The sequence below is a fragment of the Mytilus trossulus genome, chromosome 4 (assembly GCF_036588685.1).
Source record: "Mytilus trossulus isolate FHL-02 chromosome 4, PNRI_Mtr1.1.1.hap1, whole genome shotgun sequence".
Taxonomy (NCBI): domain Eukaryota; kingdom Metazoa; phylum Mollusca; class Bivalvia; order Mytilida; family Mytilidae; genus Mytilus; species Mytilus trossulus.
Window position 1 is genome coordinate 77,520,543 of NC_086376.1, and position 22,008 is coordinate 77,542,550.

Sequence of the window (22,008 nt, forward strand, 5' to 3'; positions counted from 1 at the left end):
TTCAACGTTACCAATCTAGTTGCATAATTGTCCAGTGTTTTTCACATCAGTATATAACGTATGGATATCATAATGATTGTTCTAGGTTAACTTTATGAATTAATTTTTCATTATTTATAATATATATTTTTCAAAAAGAACGGTTTAGGTGGGGTTCGTGTTCCTTGGTCTAACACTTTATTTGTTTATCAGTTTGTGAACTTGTTTATCTTTTTGTGTTCTTTTTATTTAACCCATGACGCCAGTTTCTCTCGAATTTTTCGTTATGAATGTCCCCTTCATTTCTTCGGCCTCTTTTGTATACATTCTTAAATTATTTGTCTAAAATTATCACACAGCTGCATCTGAAAAAACCCTCAGACTACATTTGTTTTTCTGTAAAAAAAATTGATTAAGATTGGAATTGGGATATTATTAGGTATTGAGCTCTGGTAAAACAATATTGTCCAGCAAGAACCATGTTCATGCAATATTGTGTATTCGAGATATTCTCATTATTACAAAAAGTTATGGGAATTACAATACGTTTTTTATTTCGAGAAGCAGCTGTCTCTTTTTGTGACTTTTATCTAAACGATGTGTAGCCTACTTTACTTATCCAGTCTTTTCGAAGAAATTAGACACTTCGGAACTATATCCAAGTTGACCATGATGAATTGATTAAAACATATCTTTTTCACTATTTCTGCACTGCGACTTCTGCTAATCAGCTTCATCTCCACCAAAGGTCGTTGAACAAACGAATTGAGAATTGAACAGACAGACAATTCCATCACATTTTGTTTAATTCCATGGCTCTGAAGGAAGACTTTAATTAATATCGTGTTACTTTACTTGTAGCTCTTTCTTATTAAAGTTAGTGTAACCACCTGAGTTTGTCAACACATCAAAGATACAACGTTTCAACAGACAGCATACTATACATTGATATGGCTGACATATGTGGTATCTCTAACAAATATAGGAATTAGATAATTGGAATCTGCTGTAATTTAGATTACAATAATAAATCTAAATCACATGATCACGAAATGTACATTTGATATACTTTTACAGGGATTTAGATAATACTAGCAATTTTATAGCAACTTACAACCAAAGTATAAAACACATTTATAACTAGAATTGTTTGCATTTCCGTTCCCCCTTTGCCTGTAAAAATGCGGTTATCCCGAGAAGTTTAAGATTTATAATATCTGATTAGGGAAATGTTCATAATCTAAAATAAGATCTGTGCACGAAAAAGAATGTGACGTCACGATATGGTCGAATTTATAATCATGATCTTGGATAAAAATAAAGTGCGGAAGAAAAAAATAAGAAGAAAAATATATCACCCCTTTACCAAAGGTAATACATATATAAAATGTTGAATGAGAAATAATCTTTCATATGGAAGCATACATGATATATGAATAAGCTTAAGTCTGGTATCATGTAGCAATATTGTGTAATCAAAATCTGTATGTACGTTGACCTATAATGGTTTACTTTTCACAAATTGAGACTTGGATGGAGACTTGTCTCATTATGAGTTGCATGGCGGTTGACATTTCAGGAGCAGGATCTGGTACATGTATCTATGAAAGGTTTATTTCAACCACTTGGTAGATGTCACTGTTGGTAGAGTTTTATTTCCCGAGGGTATCACCAAACCATTTGTCAGTTCTGTATTGACATGAATTATCATTGATATTGTCGTAATTAACAATAAAATATTACAAAACTTTACATTTTTGAAATACTAAAATTTTTCTACATCAAAAAAAGGTTCAACTTCGTACTTTATTTGGCGTTTTTAACTTTTTTTTATTCGTGCTTCATTATAGGGGTCATGTAGACGAAACGCGTGTCTGGCGAAAATACAAAATTTAAATCCATGTTTTAATGATGAGTTTATCTACAACCACTGCATGCTGGAGTGTCTATTATCCCAGCGCAGTACTCAGCACTTCTGTTTTTACGTGCATCATTATTGATATGATGATAATTGACAATTAGCTGTTAACAAAACTTTACTTTATTGAAATACTAAGGATTTTTCACCTCAGGTATATATTTTTACCTTTACTGTATTTTCCAAAGTTTTAAGATTTTTCAGTCCTCAATGCTTTTCAACTTCATACTTTATTTGGCCTTTGTAACAATGCTTTATTCGACCTTTACGGATGAGTCTTAAGTAGACAAAAAGCGCGTCTGGCGCAAATAAAAAATTTAAATCATGGTATCTTTGATAACTTTATCTATGGTCATTGCATTTTGAAACCTAATATGTATGTATATCATATTTCAAAAACCCAGATATAATAGATATACACACAATCTCAGTGAACACTTTTGTTATTTACGCTTCAATTCAATAATGAATATGGGAATTGCAGAATGATATAAATTTTCGCTATATTTAATCTAGCGTCTTTGATGCAGTTAATAAAAATGTACATATACATATTTCACAATGAACCATCATACAATATATCTTCTTTACAGGTTATGATTTATATTTATCTTGAAAGAATGGTCTACAGATAATAAACTGACTAATAATTAATTTGTATTGAATGGTAAAATATTGTGATCTGATAAACTGTCGGTTCTACAATAATACTATTTATCTCAATTTATCCATTTATTGTATTCATCAAAGATCAGTGGAGATAACTGTGATATCATCAATTTATATGAACAATGTAACTATTCATGTCGATATATTCATTTTACTAGAAACAGATTATCAATACAGGTTTACAGCAGTAATATAGTTGATATAGGGTATTCATAAATTTGATATTAGTCTGTATTAACTGATAACTTGTCCAAATAGGATCTTGACCCGAAGAACATCTGTCGTAGATCCAATCCTAGTTGTTTGACAGTAGATACATTAATATTAACAATTAAACAGACCAAAGGGGAAAAAAGACGATCAACATGCAACGCTCTAAAAAAAGAAAAATAACAAAAATACCGAACTGCAGTTAAAATAAATTCAAAACGGAAAGACATTATTAAATGGCTAAATCAAAGCTCCAACATATCAAAAAGTTAAATCACAAAAATACTGAACTTAGAGAAAATTCTAATGGAAAAGTCCTTAATCACATGGCAAAATCAAATAGCAAAAGACATAAAAAAAAACACATGGACAAGAACCTTCATACTCCTGACTTGGTATAGGCATTTTCAAATAAGAAATGAATGCAAACAATTGTCATATTTTTGACACATTTTCTTATTTATAATTTGGGGGATTAAAACTGGCTTTACAGCTAGCTAAATAAAGGCAACATAAGTATTCAGCTGTCTATTAGCTGTAAATCGAATAACCAAACCGGGTGTCAAACTCAAAACGAGGGAATCACATTAACTATAAGAGAAAAATAAAGAAGAAAAGGAAATAATGGTGGCAAAGAAAAGAAAATACACGCTTAGCCATCTGCGACATTGACATTTAACAAAGGTCCACCAAAGGCATGATGGTGTCCTTATTCCGTGAAGTCAAAATCAAGGAAAAAGGACATGATTGTGGACAAGAAATAAAAACAAACACTAAGCATACTGCGACAGAGAAATTTTACTAAGATCCACTAAAGACATAATGATGTCTGTATTTTTTGAAGTCGAACTCAAGGAAAGAAGGATATGAATCAAGCTAAGAAAAGAAGAATACATTATAAAGATATTTGCAACATTGATATTTGACTAAGGTCTACTAAAGAGATAATGGTGCCCGTATTTTGTGAAGTCAAGTACAGAAGGATATGGTTAAAGATAAGAAAACAAGAATATACCATAAAGCCATCTGCGACATAGACATTTCATAAAGGTTCACCAAAGATATGATGGTGTCCGTATTCTGTGAAGTCGAACTCAATGAAAGAAGGATATGAATCAAGTTTTGAAAAAGGAAGAATACATCATAAAGATATTTGCAACAGAGATATTTCACAAAGGCCCATCAAGAACCCTTCATGTACGGTAACTCAATTTTTATAATCGGCATTTAAAACCATTGTGCTGGTTACTACTACTGTGTTTGTGTTGTATCTGATTAATCATTATTGTAAGAGAGGGACGAAAAATACTAACGTGACAGTCAAACTCATAAATCGAAAATAAACTGACAACGCCATGGCTAAAAAAGAAACAACAAACAGAAAAACAATAGTACACATGCCACAACATAGATATCTATGGAATAAGCAACACGAATGTTCAAATGTACATTTCTGGATAATAAATTTAACAAGGAATAGTACACGTTCCATCAGTATATAAAATGAATGTATCCATCTAGTTATGTCAACACTTAGTCGTTGTGCTTCTTTTCTTTAACATACTTAACAATTGTTTTTAAAAATATGTTTTCCCGCATCTCCTCGTTCATTCTTAGTTAAGTATTGTATGTAAAAACTTTCAATAATATTTTGCAATTTTTTACTATGATTTTGTGTCCTAATTATGGATGTTGGTTCTCTCTCTCCTCATGTATGTAATATTTTGTGAGAAGAAATCTATTATAAAGAGGGATTGTTTATTATTTCTTCCACCGCACGCTACATTGCATGATATGCACATTGGATAATATTCACTAATAGGTTTTCCTCTGACATGTCATTAAATTCATAAATGAAATATTGCTCCAATATATAAATGCACGGAGTCCCTCTAAACTGAACAATATTACAGTTATTTGATACTAACTATTTGGACATAGATAATTAGATTAAAAATGTGCAACTTTAAAATAAAAAAGGAAATCACATCTTCAAATAACCTTGATGCATTTTAACAACATCTTGGAATTTTATATAAGATTGTTCAGTATTCTGAAGATAAATTTTTTTGCAGTAAGTGTCGAAGCTTCTGGATGGTCAGTCAAAAGGATTACACTGAAATGTTTTACCTATATGATGAATGAAAACGGTCGAAGACCTTGTATTTATACGGAGTTTTAATTAGGGAACATAAATGAATTTTTTGACAACAGATACAAACCAGAATACTGTTCATCTTGATTTGTTGTCATTTTAATCCTCTTGTTAAGTACATGCTGTGTAATACAATTACAATCTGTGACCAATTTAGGCTAAGTTCCAGATCGATGGCTCTGTGTTATTTATGAAGGCATTCATTTTATTGTGAAGGTTCAGATCAGATGTTCTTTATAGAGTTATTGAATCTCGTTTGTCTTCGTTTGTTGTCAAACTGAAGAAAGACAAATTATACGAGACGTCAAACAGAAAACTGTCTGTATAGTAGAATGCAACAAGGTTGTTATTTTAATGAGAATTCATAACATATCATACATTTAACCCAGATAACCTTGTTTTTGGTCTTTTCAATGAAAACACATAAACTGATTGTTGACTGAATTGGAAAGTGATGTTTGTTGACGAACTGCAATATCTGAATCAGAAGTGGAAACATGAAGACATGTTCTCATTGTTAATTGCTACAATTAATGTTGTATTAAACACACGCTAAAAGATTTAGTATTATAACATATAACGTCTTTCACGTTCTTTTGAGAATGCAACTAGTTGAAGCAAGAAAAAAAATACAAAGAAAAACAATCAAAATGTACCCAATTTCCTGTTGTTGTTTACTAGAAAAAAAGATGAGATCTTAGACATACAATATCAGAAATAAATAATATCATATGTAAGTACAGACCAACCCATTGTTTTCTGTTTTCATCAAAAGGATGGGTTTATTGTTATATTGAGTGTCACTGTTTGTATTTTGTAGACGAAACGCGCGTCTAAAGAAGAAAATTATAATTCTACAGTTTTGACGAGTTATTTTTTATATATAGGCTGAAAAATATTTAAAAAAACGTAATATAACAAAGAAATGCCGAATTACAAGTAGATTCAAAACGGAAAGTCCGTCATGAAATGACAAAATCAAAAGCTTAAACACATTTAACGAATGAAAAACAACTGTCAAATTCGTTTCAAACCTTGGAACAGGCATTCCATTATGTAGGATATAGTGGATTAAACCTGGTTTGTAGCTAGCTAAACCTAAATGCATTATCATTTACGATACTGTTCATCTAGTTTTTCAGATATATGTTATCTTGTTTTATGGGCAGACACGAAATGTATCCTTTAAATCAATTTAGAAATAAAAGACAACTGTTTTGCAGAAAATAAAACTTTACGGTCAAATACGATTTAATCTGTCTTTCAAAAGAAAAAAATCTATACAATTCCCTTCAACATCTAAATGTCCGACTGCACATTATAACGCGTCCAGTAATTTTATTTGACATGGTAATTTCAAAGTTGACTTATTTCTATGAATCTTAAATCGTTAGACTGTAATCAGAAAATGATTTCTAAAATAAAGAAATATGTATGCAAATACAAACAGACATTTCCATTCCTTATTCCTGACAACAGAATTATACAGTGAATAAAGTGTATAGTAAATAACAAAACCAACTGAACTCGACTTCGTAATTATATTTTGATTAGAACCCTGATAATTGCATATCAATATTTCAGATTCCACTGTGCCTTGTCAATTTCTTATCATTACAGATTTGTCAGACCTCGGACATTTGTTGCCAGATCTACTGGGCATAGTATTTAAATTGAACATGAATAATAAAGACACATTAATTAGACAACGGGTGACTATATCATTTATACAGTTAGGTCCTTAGAATCTACAGTGCAAGTATATCGAAGCAATAGACGCATCAAATGTATAATCAGTTTTAAAGGTCATTGCAAAGGATGCAAAGGGTAACAATATCAAAGGGAATTTAAATCATAAATCGAATAAAGACCACAGTTTTGCCAACAAATAAAAACGTTTAGAAAAACATGACAATCTTCAAAGCCCTACACAGAAAATTAAAGATTGAAAAGTAATAGCCCCACCGAAAAAACACAAGAAAGTCGAACTCAGTTACTCCGGAAGGGTTAGTTGATCGAGCTACACAAGTGACTATCGAGTAACTAGATGTAAATCTTGGTCCATTTCAGGGACTATTCGTTTTAAATTTTCTTCGGATTTTGTGATATCCCCTTTTTCAGGTTAAGGATATCTTTGCTAATATCAGCCGAAGATAATTTCGAGGCTAGGTCTGAGAAATGTTCTACGATATTCATAAGAAGATCATCAGCTATGTCCTAAGATATATCTTATGCCAGGTCTTTGGATATATAAAAGTTATATCCATTAATTTCTGGTTTTAGTCAAATTGCTGTTTATATATATTTTTGTATATTATTTTGATGAGATTAAGCCACTAATGAGGTAAATTAATGAACTCATGCAATTTTACAATCTATTAAATTGATAACTCCCTATACTCTTTAGTTTGATGTGTTTATCAATTTATACTCGTGAGTTGTTTAACTCAATATGGTATAATAACTTTTTATTAGCAGTTATGTGTGCAATTTTCATTTCAATGCAACCTTTGGGAATAGCATATTCATTAATAAATGTCGCATAAAACATATTAAACAAATGAACAAAAAATTACATAATAGGTCAAATATAAAAAAAAAAGAAGATGCAGTATGACTGCTAATAAGACAACGGCCTTCAACAATGAGCGAATCCCATACCGCATAGTCAGATATAAAAGGCCCCGATATGACAATGTAACACAATTCAAACGAGAAAACTAACGGTCTTATTTGTATAAAATAAGGCCGTTTTGATTAAATGCATGCGTTAATAAGTACGATATTGCTTGTTTGTCGTTAAAAATTCGTACCCATGTTATTAATACAACATGCTGCAACCACCAAAGTTACTCATTAGGCAATTATCGCTTTTTTCTAGGCAATAACAATAGGAAAACATACAGCTGAAATTATTAAAGTACAAAGGGAACATACTTGCAGTATTGTATTGTTTTTATGCTAGTAGCATCGAAAGCTTTAAAACTATAATTTAACTTTTGCAAATCTCAATACCGTTTGACAAATCGCCCTCAATATATATAGAACTGTCAAAACATTCACTGAAAAATATCTGAATGTATTTAGATGCTACGTCTTGAAAAGAAACTATGTCTTTTATTACATAGCATTTATTATCTTGATGATAGAAATATATATAGTAATTTGGGAAGGGGGAAATATACATTTATCCAATATCATCTTCAGAAGGTTTTCTGTACTAAACTCAAAATTGACATTCTGCGGATCTTTCGGGAAGATTTCATCATGATTTTGGAATGCAATATTCATTCCACACATATATCAGTCAGAATGTGTGACAACCTTACAAACAGACAGTCTTTATCGTATAAAATGTGGTTATACAAGGCTGACATCATAATTGTTAAGTTGCTTGGTCTAAAATGTAAACCTATAATTTTAGATCTGGAAATTTGAGCTGACAAATTTTAGTTCTTTCCTCAGTGGGATTTCATACACAATGACAGTATCACTTGCACTTTGTCCCGGACCCTAGACCACTCGACGAACTATAAATTTGCAGATCAGCTGTTTATTGTCTGCCACAGTTGTCAATATAATAGATTTTTACGCGATTGTTATACAAGTTGGAGGTTTTGATAGCTTTAAAAAAGGTTACAAAGTAAATTCAGCTATTCAAATTTTCCCTATAAATAAATGCCGAGTCTAGAATAGGAGTTTATTTCCATTCCTTTGGTGTGTTTGAGCTTTTGATTTTGTCATTTTTTTAAGGACTTTCCGTTTTGAATTTTCCTTGGAGTTCGGTATTATTGTTATTTGACTTTTTTTTTTACATATATTCGGTATCCTATTGAGGTTTATTATCTAAAAGAACAGATCGACTGAAAATCTTGACAAACAGATTGAAAAATTTGCCTTCTATTTTAGTTTCAATACAATAGAAAAACCATGGGGAACAAAAAATAATGTTGAGCACGGTGTTATATATATAGATCGTGATTAATCTGGAAAAAAAATATAAAAATGTGAAAATATAAGATTATGGAAACAAATCATACGTCTCAATCACATCTGAATTCTAAGATATATTCTAAGAAAGGTAGAGGATACGACACCTCTTTCGTTCTCTTTCTGATAAGCTTTTGATATATTTTGTCATTATACTATTTATAATTCCGTAACTGTTTTGTCAAAGTCGTAAAAAACTTTTCTCGAAAAAATGGGTATATTTTGCATATCAAATAACATTGAGTTATTTTTCTTTTGCCTTATGTTTGCAAAACACAAATTAGTTGCAATAAATTGTAAATAGATATATGGATATATCAGTATACTCATTAACTTCCGTAAATAATAAAATCTTAATAAACATTCTGAAAAAATTTCACAAGATATTTAAATACCATCGCTCCTTATTTAATTTCGAGGAGTCTTATTGCCAAAGACGACATAGAAATTTATTCTCTATTTCCGGCGTTATTTAGTCTTAGATTAATAATTATTAGCTTTATTGACAGACACGGATGTAAATAGCACCTTGTTATTTACGCTTGTTTCTCAATCATGTACGTTTGAATAAGTTTCCCGTAGAAAACAACACGTACCGTAAACAAAAAGCACATGTTGAAATTGACAAATAGCTATGAAAGATCGATTTATCGCCAGAAGAACCAATTAGAATGATCAGTATTACTTTACGCCATCTGCAAATCAATTGACTTTCATGAGCAAGTGATGAAACGGTGTTATAAAGCAGCTTTGAAATACAAGCGCGTTGTTTCGACTCAAAATTAACAAAATGTTAGCTTATTGATATTCTAATGTCAAACAATCTTAACGAATTTCTCATTTTGTTGCAATCTAATGACTGATCGTGTTAAAGAGCTCAATCCATAAAAAGCAATAGAAAATTATAACATGCCAGACTGAAAAATAGCTTATTTAAATACGTATCAACTTTTAAATAAATACTGATTTCTTATCGACAGTGTTTTTACATATCTCTGAAAATGTCAATGTTTGAATGACCCTATATCATCATGTTTATTTTAAGGAAGGAGAATAGTAATTTAAAGAATTTTTTATTGAGTATTCAAAAACAATATGAGTTGAATGATAAGCAATGAAAATGCCTGTACCATGTCAGGAATATGACAGTTCTTGTCCATTCGTTTTGATGCGTTTTGTTATTTGATTTTACCATGTGATTATGGACTTGCCGAATTGATTTTCCTCTAAATTCAGTATTTTTGTGATTTTACTTTTTTTGTTATATGTTTATATAATCGCGATATTTGTTTTTATTTATTGTAAGTGATATGCTATAATGTTCATTTACTATGATAGATAATATGATTTATATAAAAGTTCTGTGAATCTTTCTTTTAAATTCTTTTTCCTTCATTCCTCATAGCAAGTATCAATTATCATATCTTATGGATCAGATGAAATAAAGATTGCAAACAAAAAGTGGAAAGGGAGGCAATTCATGTAACCACTACCTTCTGAACGTTTTATTCTTTTGTTTCTCATCTTCTAAAACTTTGCACCGGATTAACAAATTTTACTCGTGAATAACGAATAAATATTGAAATATGGACCACATCGGAACATATAGTTTTTATACTTGATATGCCTTTTAAAACATGAATTTTACTTTAAACAGAAACAAAATTTTGTTTATGTAACATTTGTCTAAATTGTGTAATAATTATAAAGACTTATTGTAAGTAAGGACTAAGCACTGTTGTTATTAAACCGCTGAAGGTTTTCATTTTTAGGATGAGTTGCACTTATGATCATCACTACTTGTCTATATTTGTCCTGGAGTTAAGTCGTATTTAGCTTGACCATACTTTGGATGAATTTTGACGTGAAATATGGAATGTTATTGTGTTTTTGTGACAACTGTATTTTTGCCCAGGTCGCAGTAGCGCAAATAAACTTTCATGAAATTCTGTTCCTTCTACTCGTCTGCTTGGTTTGATTGGTAAGTAAAGATTAACTCAGGAATACTATACAGAACTAATAAAAAAAAATCTTTTCTTACTTGAAATATTTTTTAAACGTTCTATTTAAAAATTGAGGTAAAGTTAATATTTTGGTGCCAAAATGTACTACGATATTAGGTCTCAAATGACCATTGAAGTTTCGTTCATTTTTTATTATTGTTGCTTTGTTGGAGTATGTTTGGCACCCTGCTGACATCCGTTGGTCTCTAGGTGTATCGTTGTCTATATTTCCTTATTCATTTGAACTGGATTAAATTGCTTAACATAGTATCATTTTTTCCCAGTCACATTTGGTTTAAAAGAAAACCATGTGCCAATTACATCTACATGTAAACAATCTTCATAATCATAATGTCTTTTGAAAACGAGACTTATACTATAAAGTGTGCTTATATTAATTCATTCATTCATTCCTTCAACCAAGATTTATTTTCATATTGTTGTTTGCGCATGCTGTATTTGAGTGTAAAAAGGGGTCTTTTTATACATGTATTTGCAGGTTCAAAACATTATTTCTGGTTTGCATGTACATGTACTGTGTTGCTGTAGTTTTAAAATAAACTTAATGTGACCTACCGGATTATAATGTTTTGGAAAGAGAGTTGTCTCATTGGCACTCATACCACATCTTCCTATATCTATTTTAACCTTAATTTGTGACATTTTTACCTATTGTGTCTGTTTGTTTTGTTCACGCATCATTATCAATATTATTAAATTTGATGCGACTGTCGTACAAGTGATAGGTTTAGCGCTATAAAACCAAGTTCAATCCACCATTTTCTACATTTGAAAATGCCTGTATGTATACAGTCAGGAATATGACAATTGTTGTCAATTCGTTTGGTGTGTTTTATCTTTTGATTTTGCCATTTGATTAGGGACTTTCCGTTTTAAATTTACCTCGGTGCACAGTTTTTTGTAATCTTACTTTTTAATAGATGTGAGTGTTTGTTCTGAAATTGATTTCATCATGCGTTCTTTTGTGTTTTTTTTTAAATATTAACTTTTCAATAATAAATATATATGGGTATATATAAAACAATAATCTAACCGCGCTACATGTACTCACAAGTCAGGAAACTTTGTTATGGTTTTCTTTTAGGTTTTTATACTTTAGACACTTTTGTATTGGTATCAAGTTGTTATTTTTGTTTTTTGTTTTATCTTTAAAGATATTCATAGTGCTATTCTTTTTCTAAGCCTATGATATTTGTGCCATGTTGTGTGGGAAAAGCATGATGAAGTGCTCATATTGGTAAAGTATAAGAAAATCCTATCTGAGGAAATATATAGCGATAATCCACCTTAAACCAGTAATGAAATTTTTTTTTTTTAATAATTTCAAATTCAAAATTCTTAATTCTTAAATCAAGCTGCCACTTCCAAAGCAAAGTAACTTTTTGATTTCTTTTGGTTTTAATAATCTCAAACTATAACTCAGTATGTCTTTCCTACCTTACTTACCTGCTAGTATAGCTATTCTAAAAGCACGTGTTGTTTTCACGGAAATCTTTGTTTGCTTGTTATTTTTTTTTCTATTTGTTATTTTCTATTTAGCTATGTTCATAACTAATGTATATTTTTATCTTTGTTACTGGTGAGGTGTTTGGAAGAACTATGATATCAGATTTCCGTTCATTACCTTGGGTATTAATTGTACTTTTTATAATCATTATTTAACGATCAGGCAGACTTAATTCACACCATATTTCTAACTAGCCATATGTAATTGTGTTATTGTCTTGTCTTTCTGCCCTGATTAATTGAGTTTTAACATCTTCCTCCTCTTATCAGAACTTTTACATACTAATGTCGCACGAATCATCAGGGAGGCACAAAGTGAAGTTTGATAAATCATTGCCATCTTCCATATGAAGCATCGGTGGTTAATTGATTTATCTTGTTTAAGTTGAAGACTTGACATATCCTGTAGTCCCATTTCTCTTATACTTTGGCTTTACCATACCAAACATATTTTTCATTGAAAAGTAAATTGTCCAACGTTTGATTATCTTTTCAATATGTCAGATGACTTTCAAATTGCAACACTTCAGTTATAAGCGAAGGATTACTTTTTATCAATTTTGACAGTGTACGGAAAAGATTAGAGCAGGTTTTAAGAGAAAAGTCGATTCTCCTGTCACTCTTTTGGTTTACACAAAAGATCAGACTTATGCTTAAAAATATAATAAAGTCTGTACTTTTTACAAATCACATTCAGATACATGACGATTCAAAGTCTCAACGATACCAAACTGCTTAACTTTAATAACACTGATCGAATATACAATATATTCACACAAAACCAGTGTAGGATTTATTTTGTAGAGGTAAGTTTCAGCGCCCCTTTTGCCGGAATCGCTTGAATTTGATGCGACTGTCATACAAGGTTTAGCTAGGTTTAATCCACCATTTTCTACATATAAAAATGCCTGTCCCAGTCAGGAGTATGACAGTTGATAATAATTCGTTTGATGTGTTTGAGTTTTTGATTTGTGTCATTTAATTACAAATTGTCCGTTTTGATTTTTACTAGGAGTTCAGTATTTTAGTGGCTTTACGTTTTTGTAAGTCATGAATATTTCATTTTAATTTTCGACCAGTTTCAAGTTTTATTCGCTAAAATATTCGCTTCATGGTTTTTAACAAGGTTGTCAAAAAAATTCTCTTTGTTTTCAGTTAAAAGGATATCAATATACAATATTCCGTGTAAGAAAACCTTTATATGCCCAACTTTTAAATCGACAACATCGGTAGATTTGATAGAAAAAGAAAAAAAACAAGCAGTTTATCAACTGTCAATATACTTTGATTTACATTATATTTTGTGTCAGTGATTACGGACGAAATAAAAATGTTATTGATGCTTAATGAATTGTTACTAAGAATAACAATGTGAATTCTAAGATTATGCCCTCCATTGAACCGGAAGTCCTTTATTTCTAACGTCATAAGTTTCGAGTTCGCCGTTGCAAAATAGTTAATTAGTTCAGTACCTCAACTTATCAAAGACATGTAAAAACAAAACAATAGACCGTGTATTTTCGCTATTTTCCATTTAATAATATCATCGGTTGCTTCAAGTTCATTCATTAGAAATATGTCTATTGTTGAAAATATAGAAAATACTGACAATACCGAAGAACTTTTCTTTACTCTTTTCGAAGGACACATATATGAGTTCGATTGTTATTACCGTTTACATCAGTACTGGTGCGATTTATAATATAAGTTATCAAAGGTACCAGGCCTATAATTTAATACGTCAGACGCGCGTTTCGTCTAGAAAAGACTAATTAGTGACGCTCAAATCAACATAGTGAAAAAGTCATACAAGTAAAAAGTTGAGGACCTAAATTCCAAAACATTATGACAAAATACGGCCTTCGTAAAAATGATACTTTGGTGAAAACAGGAAATTTATAAAAATAAACCTTTCTAAAACTATCTGAGGAATTATTAAGAAAGATTCAACTCCCCTAGGCAAAGTAAACCTTATATTGATGTTACTATTACCTTTTTCATGTAATTTTTTTAAAACATTTCTTCAACTGATTCGGTTCATATACATTAGTGTTTCATTTTTTTGTTTTTGAACGGCCCTGAAAGGTGCGTTCCTTTTGATGGAAGTAATCCAAAAAAGTGTTTCGGAAGCACAAAATGTTAAAAAGTGTTGTTTTTAGTTATTAATTTCAAGTTTTTTGTTTGAGATTTGAATTAATGTGTATTAAATGACGTTGATATATACTACATACATAAAGTTTTACCAAAAATTTTTCGTTTGTTCATTTTAGCGATCAACACTTACCGTCAACACACAATACAAAAACACTGCACTTTGCAGCAAAAGATAGAGAGAGAATAATATTGGGAAATCAAAGAAAAAAATCATAAACCAGCAATTGCATTTGTTTAAAAACAATAAGTACATCAGCTAGTTGCGGTTTTGATCAATCATGCTTTCATTTGCTATGGATTAAAACTAATTCAATAAATTCTAACTTAGATTTTTCTTTGTTAAATGAACGAGCGATGTGTTGACATTCATTGTCAAAGAAAGCTCGTTACTGAAAGAAAATGTAATTACTACAATTAGGATAGACCAAAGTTTTAATTTTTTACGTTAACGTCAACGTTTATTGTTTGTTTCCTTTCTTAATCAGATTGGCAAATAAGATTCGTATTTAATTTTTGTTACAAATTTGTAAAAAAAAAAAGCAGATTGTTTGCGTCTTATATAAATCGCAGAATAATGCTTTAAATCCTCCGAAATTGACATTAAATGTATTTTATTAATTCTTTTTTATAATCAACACATGGAGAAGCAAACAAATCTGAAATTCATCAGGCGAGGACAAAAAGAGACAAGAACAAGACCAAAACAGAAAAGAAAAGAAATAAGATAATTATATCAAATCCAAAGATAGGACAACACGAACCCTTTCTAATACGTTTAGAACTCAGGTACTACTAAAGGGTCAATTCATGTTATTATATAAAATGCACCAAAGTTAATGCAACACAGGAGAGACAACTGTCCTGTCTTGATTTAGTACATTAACACGTTTAAAGATGTAGCAAACCGGTAATGGCGACCTGAACTTAATTTAGATACAACTTCAATTTTATAAAATTTGATTGATGATTCAAATCCACTTTCAGTACTTATTTTTATTCCAAGGCGGTCATATATTATTGATGGAGGAAGCCACAGTATTTAATCGACCTTCGTCAGGAAAAACTGACAAGTCTTGTCAATTATGATTGGAGTCGAAAGTATCTACTACATACGGGGTTTCCTATTTTTGCCATTTGTACCTATTATGTTTTTTTGTATTGTTCACACATTGCTGTCAGTTTAATGGAATTTGGTACAGCTGTCATACAATAAGAGGCTTTGCTAGCTATAAAACAAAGTAAAAACCACCATTTTCTACTCGCCAGTAAGTAGTCAGGAATATGATAGTAGTTATCCATTCGTTTGCAGTGTTTCAGGCATTCGGTTAGGGACTTTGCGTTATGAGTTTTCTTCGGAGTTCAGTATTTTTGTGTGATTTTACTGTTTTTGTCTGTTAGTGTTACAGTATTTGAAATACTTACACTATTTCGCAAACCAGGTTCCCAATAAAATTTAACTGTTCATTACTCTTTATTCAAATATACCTCAGTGCGAAGTAGTTTCAATTCACATGTAAGCATATAGATATGATAAAATGCGTTATATAGTTAAAATGAAACTGTGTTTGTAACTTTTTGTTTTAATAATAAATTGCATTATTTTGTTTCCAGTTTATTCGTGTCAATTGTTTACGATATTTTGTGTACTCCCTGTTCCTTATTTTTGAAATTCTTTTATAATCACTTGGAAAAGTCAATCTTTTTGATATATCAAAGGAAATCAATAGCTGTAAACGTTTTTATTTTTTTTTTTTCGGAAAAAAATAAAGATTCACTCATAATCAGGCCTTCCTAATATATATATATATATACAATTATTCTGCTTGTGATAATATGAGCCAGGTTTATATCGAGATCAAAGGATAAGGACACCTCAAGGCAATAAGAAATATGTTTCTTCTTGAACTTATATGCTTCATGTTCTTTGTTGTTGTTCAACACAATCAGTAAAGTAAACTTTGCTTATACTTTGTTACAGTCAAATGTCAACAAATAATTGTTTGGATCTGGCACTGAATAGGATTTTCCATCTAGCTTGCAGGACAATGTGATTCTATATGACTATGTTGGTCTGATTAAAATTGTAAATAGATACACTGATAAAAATTAAATGTAAGGGAGCAAGATATCATTACAGAATCAATTTTTCGAAAAAGATTTGCAAAATACGTATACTTTTTTTTAGGTTGTAAAACATCACAAGCCCTAGTTTTCGACAGGGTGGATGCTGTTAAATATATTTGACATTCATTTTGATTTTAGAAAAAAAAAAATTAAAGGACGAATAACTGAAGTCGACACTACACAAGTTTTACGGTCATCATCACACATTGTATAGGTTTACCGAAAAGATGTACCTGTATCTCAGCTCATGAGCGACATGTTGTACTTGTGTCCATTTCTTTGATTTGATTTTGAGTTGTTGTCTATTCGTTGATGTGTTTGAGATTTAAGTTTTGTCATTTAAATTGGGATTTTCCGTCATGAATTTGAAAGTTTTTTTGTTATTTTACATTTTACATATCAGTACTGTTCTGATCTGTAAAATTGCAGATAAAATCATTGTCCAAAATCTGACATGACATTGTTTACTGATAGTGGATTCGCATGCATAGTAGGAGACGTCACTTACGCCTGTGAAGAGTCTTATGTAGACGAAATGCGCGTCTACCGTAACAAATTATAAGCATGTTACCTTTGATAAATATTATAATCTGGATGCTCTCGGTTTCGTTCTTTTAGTCATTTATGCTAATCCCCAAGCTTTTTTTATACCTTGATATATATTTGCTATATGTGTTTAAGAGCGTTGATCTTCGAGAAAGTACTGTTGCATCAAATTTACACCTTCTACTTCATAACTTAGCCTTATATGTTTCAACTGTTAAAATTACAACTGATTTTCTTACACCAATTGGTCGTTATTGTATGTATAAACAGATTTGTTTGGTCTCTTAGAAGATCGCTTTCCTCATATGTCAAATATTATTAGTTTTTGATAACCTAGAGTGCAAAACAAAACACTTTATATTTGCAAATTCTAAAAGCACAAGGCATCAAAGGATGCAAGTAAAAACTAAAAGACTCGGAGTTTTAATGATGTACTTGTCTGTTTTCTGTTATAGATCTCCATTTGGAATGCTGTCTATCAAGTTGACCTGTTAAAAACTAGGTCAGTGAGGAAATATCTAGTACAAAACTTAAAATAAAATTGAGAATGAAATGGGAAATTTACCAAGGAGACCACACTCTGACCAAAAAAGCGTAAAAAAGCTGATGGTCACCATTGGTCTTAGATACATCGAGAAAATCCCCGGAGGCGTGTTTCAGCAGGCCCATATATATAAAAAAAAATATGACTAGTCAGTGATAATGGACATCAACTAAACTCTGAAATATATAAAAGAAATAAAAATAAAAATCATACAAGACTAACAAAGGCCAGTGGCTCTTACCTTGGGACAGGCGCAAAATGTTTTTTCTTTTTTCTTTTTTTTCTTTTTTTCTCAAACCTCCCTCTATACCTCAAGCCAATGTAGAAGAAAAAACACACAGGAAAATGCACAGTAAAAGTCAGTTTAAAAAAAAGTTTGTATTCGATGACAGAAAAGGGTAACAAAAGAAACTAAACACAAGGTATTTTTAACTGTCATATCTTTCTACCTACCAAATATTTAAAAAACCAGAAAACGTTCTAAGGCAATTTATCAAACAAACGCCAAACGAGGCCCACACAGTAAGCGCAAACAATAAATATTCAGAGTAACTTAACATAGTTTTAACAAGTTTTTGGCAAAGAAAATTTCTCTAGTATCGTTTGAAGTGATATGATGAGTGGGGATTTGTCTATACATATTAATCGAATTCATCGTATGTGTTAAAATTCACCAGACATATTATTTTAATGCTTGCTTCCATTTATCAGACATGTTTGTGATAAGAGATCAGAGTTAAAGAAAACAAATTCTCAAATTCAATTGATAAGATTATATTATATTAGGGGTAAGTAATGTTTTCGCTAATAACATGTTTAATAGCAAGTCTGGGGTTAACGTTGTCATTACCTATTTCAAAGATCAAAGGGTTAGTATTACCCATCAACATTTAGTGTGGACTACTGCAGCTTTGGCATGGTATTTAACAACAGTCTGTAATCTGCGAATCCTGACGGCGATGATATTTATTTACTGAATGATAAGATATAGACGGAATGATTTTGATTAAAAAAGGACAACATAATGACTGATGTTTAAATTTTTGTTTAACAATTCCTTCCTTGAATAAATGCAAATGGTTGGTTTGACCATTTGTGTATGACGTCTTCTACATGTATCTGCATTTAAATAATCTTCTATCTAAAATCTAAAATTTTGCCACTTCTCAACAGCCTAGGTCATCTCACTTAAAAGTTGTGTGCAGTGTTTCCACAGACCACATGACGTGACACATGTTGTTCAAACAAAATATATTGATAAACCAATAGTTGTTTTTTGCCTATACTTAGACAATATACGTATAGTGTCTTGAAATATGAAATTTATTTGTATGAGGCTTAGAAACGGGAAAATGCGAGGTTCTACCGAACATTTTTCCCGTTTCGTACAAATAAATTTCATATTTCAAGACACTATACGTATATTGTATTTATACTGCAATCGAAAAAAAAATAATTTAAAAATAAAAAAAAAACATATAACAAAAATTGTTAAAAAAAGTGTTTGGAATTTCCCTCTTGGGGTACCATTTTGGGGCATTTCCCTATGAACGTAGTCCAGGCGATAAGACATTGACATATCAAAGAATTAGAAAGGGAAAATGAATTTAATTAATAACATTTGATAATCATGGTATATAAATAACCATTTTGAAGACATAAAAGTTTAAATTCATAAAAGTTTGACCATTGTTACTTTACGTTGTCATGGTCGTGACGTGACGTTGTTGATGAAATACAATAAGGAGGCGGGGCTTATAAGTTAGTTGGGGTCATTGACGTATAAAGCTAACGTGTATACGTATAGCTTTATCTGTATAGTAAAATATCTGATTGCAGTATAATAAAGGATAAGTGAGTGCGAAGCAGCATCTGACAAACCTTCCGGAGCATAAATCTTGGCTTTGAATACTTGTATATTGGTTTGAGTTGCTCTTGTTTCAGTTTTTTATGATAATTTTTATTCTTATTTTTAATTGTCTGTGTTGTTTATATCAGTTACAATTTGTCCTATCCTTTGTAATGAAAAAAAACTTGTTTCTAGTTACACCAATCTATGAAGAGTTTATTTCTCCTTGGTCCACGTTTCACGGTAAGAATATGGGTTTGTTCCATGGATTATTAATTTTGTGATGTCTTAGAGTTCGTGTTGCTCAGTCTTTTCTATGGTTTGTGTACTGTTGGTCTTTTCGTCATTTTTCTATTTTGCCATGACATTGTAATGTCCCTTTGGTATCATTCTTCTCCTTCTTAGTTTTTTTTATTAATTTGTACTTAAGTACATTCTTGTTTGAAATCAACATTATACATTGACATGCATTAAAATATGTCCTGCAAATATCTGATTCCTTTATCAAAATTAGTCAACCATCCAGAAATATTATAAGCTTAATACTGTATGTATTGTATAATGCGTTGTTTTAAACATGCAATATTATAAAACTTTAGTTTCAATTTATTATAGTTTATCCTATTTTGATGAATATGTGTTAAGAGTTTTTTGTAAGCTTACTGGTTGCAAAGTACATAGTGATATTACATGATTTTTTCTAAACGTTCCATCAGGTCAAAACCATCTTGAAATGAACAACTCCTGGGTCATTGATAGTTACTATCATTTATAACTGTCTGGCTAGTAATTCCTGAGAATTTTTACTTAAGCATCAGAATTTCTTTTAACCAATGTCAAAGGAGCACAAAATCGAGAGAAATTTTTATGAAATGTGTCTACGATATTTGATGTTAACAAACTGCAAAGTATATTCATTACACTGTCTGTATATCTCAATATTTGATAAAAACAGGAGTAATAGGATTCTGCCTGGTCTACCGTTTCAGCTTAAATATACTGTATATATCTGCTGTTACATTTTTTATACCTGATATAATTTTAATACTTGATGGCGATCGTGAAATTATGTCAGATTAATTAGTTATTTATGTGTCCCACATCTATTATTTATCAAATTAATTCTTAGTTTTATTTCTTCCAAGGAGAAAGTAGCGGAAATGGTGTTTCATTGCAGATACATCCGTTTCCTTAAATTAATGTTCAATGTACATGCAAATACAATAATGAGGTGAACGTTGTTTAGGATTATTATATGAACTCATAAATAAGGCATTGTCGTAAAATTACAATTGATATAAATATCATACCGTGAACATGGCAGAACACAACTTATGTACATTGATGTATCTTTTAGTTGCTTGCACTCTTAGAAAATTAATTGTACATAATTATGTACACATACTGATATAAAATACATTGATAAGACATTGTAAACAATTCTCTTTAGAAGAATAAGATAAAGTGTCGCTTTCACTTCCTCATTTTATAAGTAAAACATACATGTATATTAGATAGAACAATTGTAAAAACGTAAATATATTTGTATAATAAAAAATGTGGAATGCAATCATTATCTATCAATGCATGAATTAAGATAAACCTGTTATAGAAAGTTTCTCTCTTAGCAAGAGCTGAGCAATTAATTGTTATCACAAATAAGGTTTTCAAATCGAAAACTTGCATATTTAAAAAAGAAAAAATTAAAAACACGCGCTGAAAGACATACTGAAAGACATGATATCAGCATTGGGATACAACTGAAGTATATTTATCTAACTTGGATATGCACAGTAACTTCTGTTGTATAAAAATTCAGAAACTGGAATTCGAGTATCGTAAAGGGTTGGTGCTTGTGCTATTACCCCAAAGAATCCTATCAGAGAAGCTACAGTGAAAATTATCAAAAACATTCTGTCAATCACCATGGCAACATATTTCCAGTCTTCTCTAATCTGAAAAAGAAATGTTGATGTAAGCATTTTAATTTATGATATGAGGGAAAACGGTCAATCGGACAACTACAAACCAAAGAGATAGATATAAACAACATAATGTCATCGAAAAGACTTGAAAAGTGCTCAATCTCATGCCGTACAGTCAGATATAAGACAATTTGTGAAAACAAAATGGGAAACATCTCATTACAGAAAACCAAGAGCCTAATAATATGATATGTGCTACCTCAGGAAACGTAGACATTATCACGTTCTCACAAGAGTTTATGCAAAAGAAAGTTTTATCTCTGTGATGAGGATTAAGGTATATGATAGTCATAGTAGTTCCGAGACCACAATTATTTCGTAGTGTATTTCTTTAAGAAAATAAGTTAGAATTTAA

The 22,008-nt window shown here is 30.7% G+C and overlaps 1 protein-coding gene across 1 annotated transcript in view; it reads right to left on the reverse strand.

Moving 5' to 3' along the window:
- Positions 1-21,145: 21,145 nt before the first annotated feature.
- LOC134716024 (acetylcholine receptor subunit alpha-like) overlaps positions 21,146-22,008 on the reverse strand; it is a 37,837-nt gene continuing 36,974 nt past the window's right edge. The window contains exon 5 of the mRNA XM_063578693.1: positions 21,146-21,623. Coding sequence (XP_063434763.1) covers positions 21,444-21,623 — 180 coding nt within the window. The 3' untranslated portion in view covers positions 21,146-21,443. The remainder of the gene's footprint in view (positions 21,624-22,008) is intronic.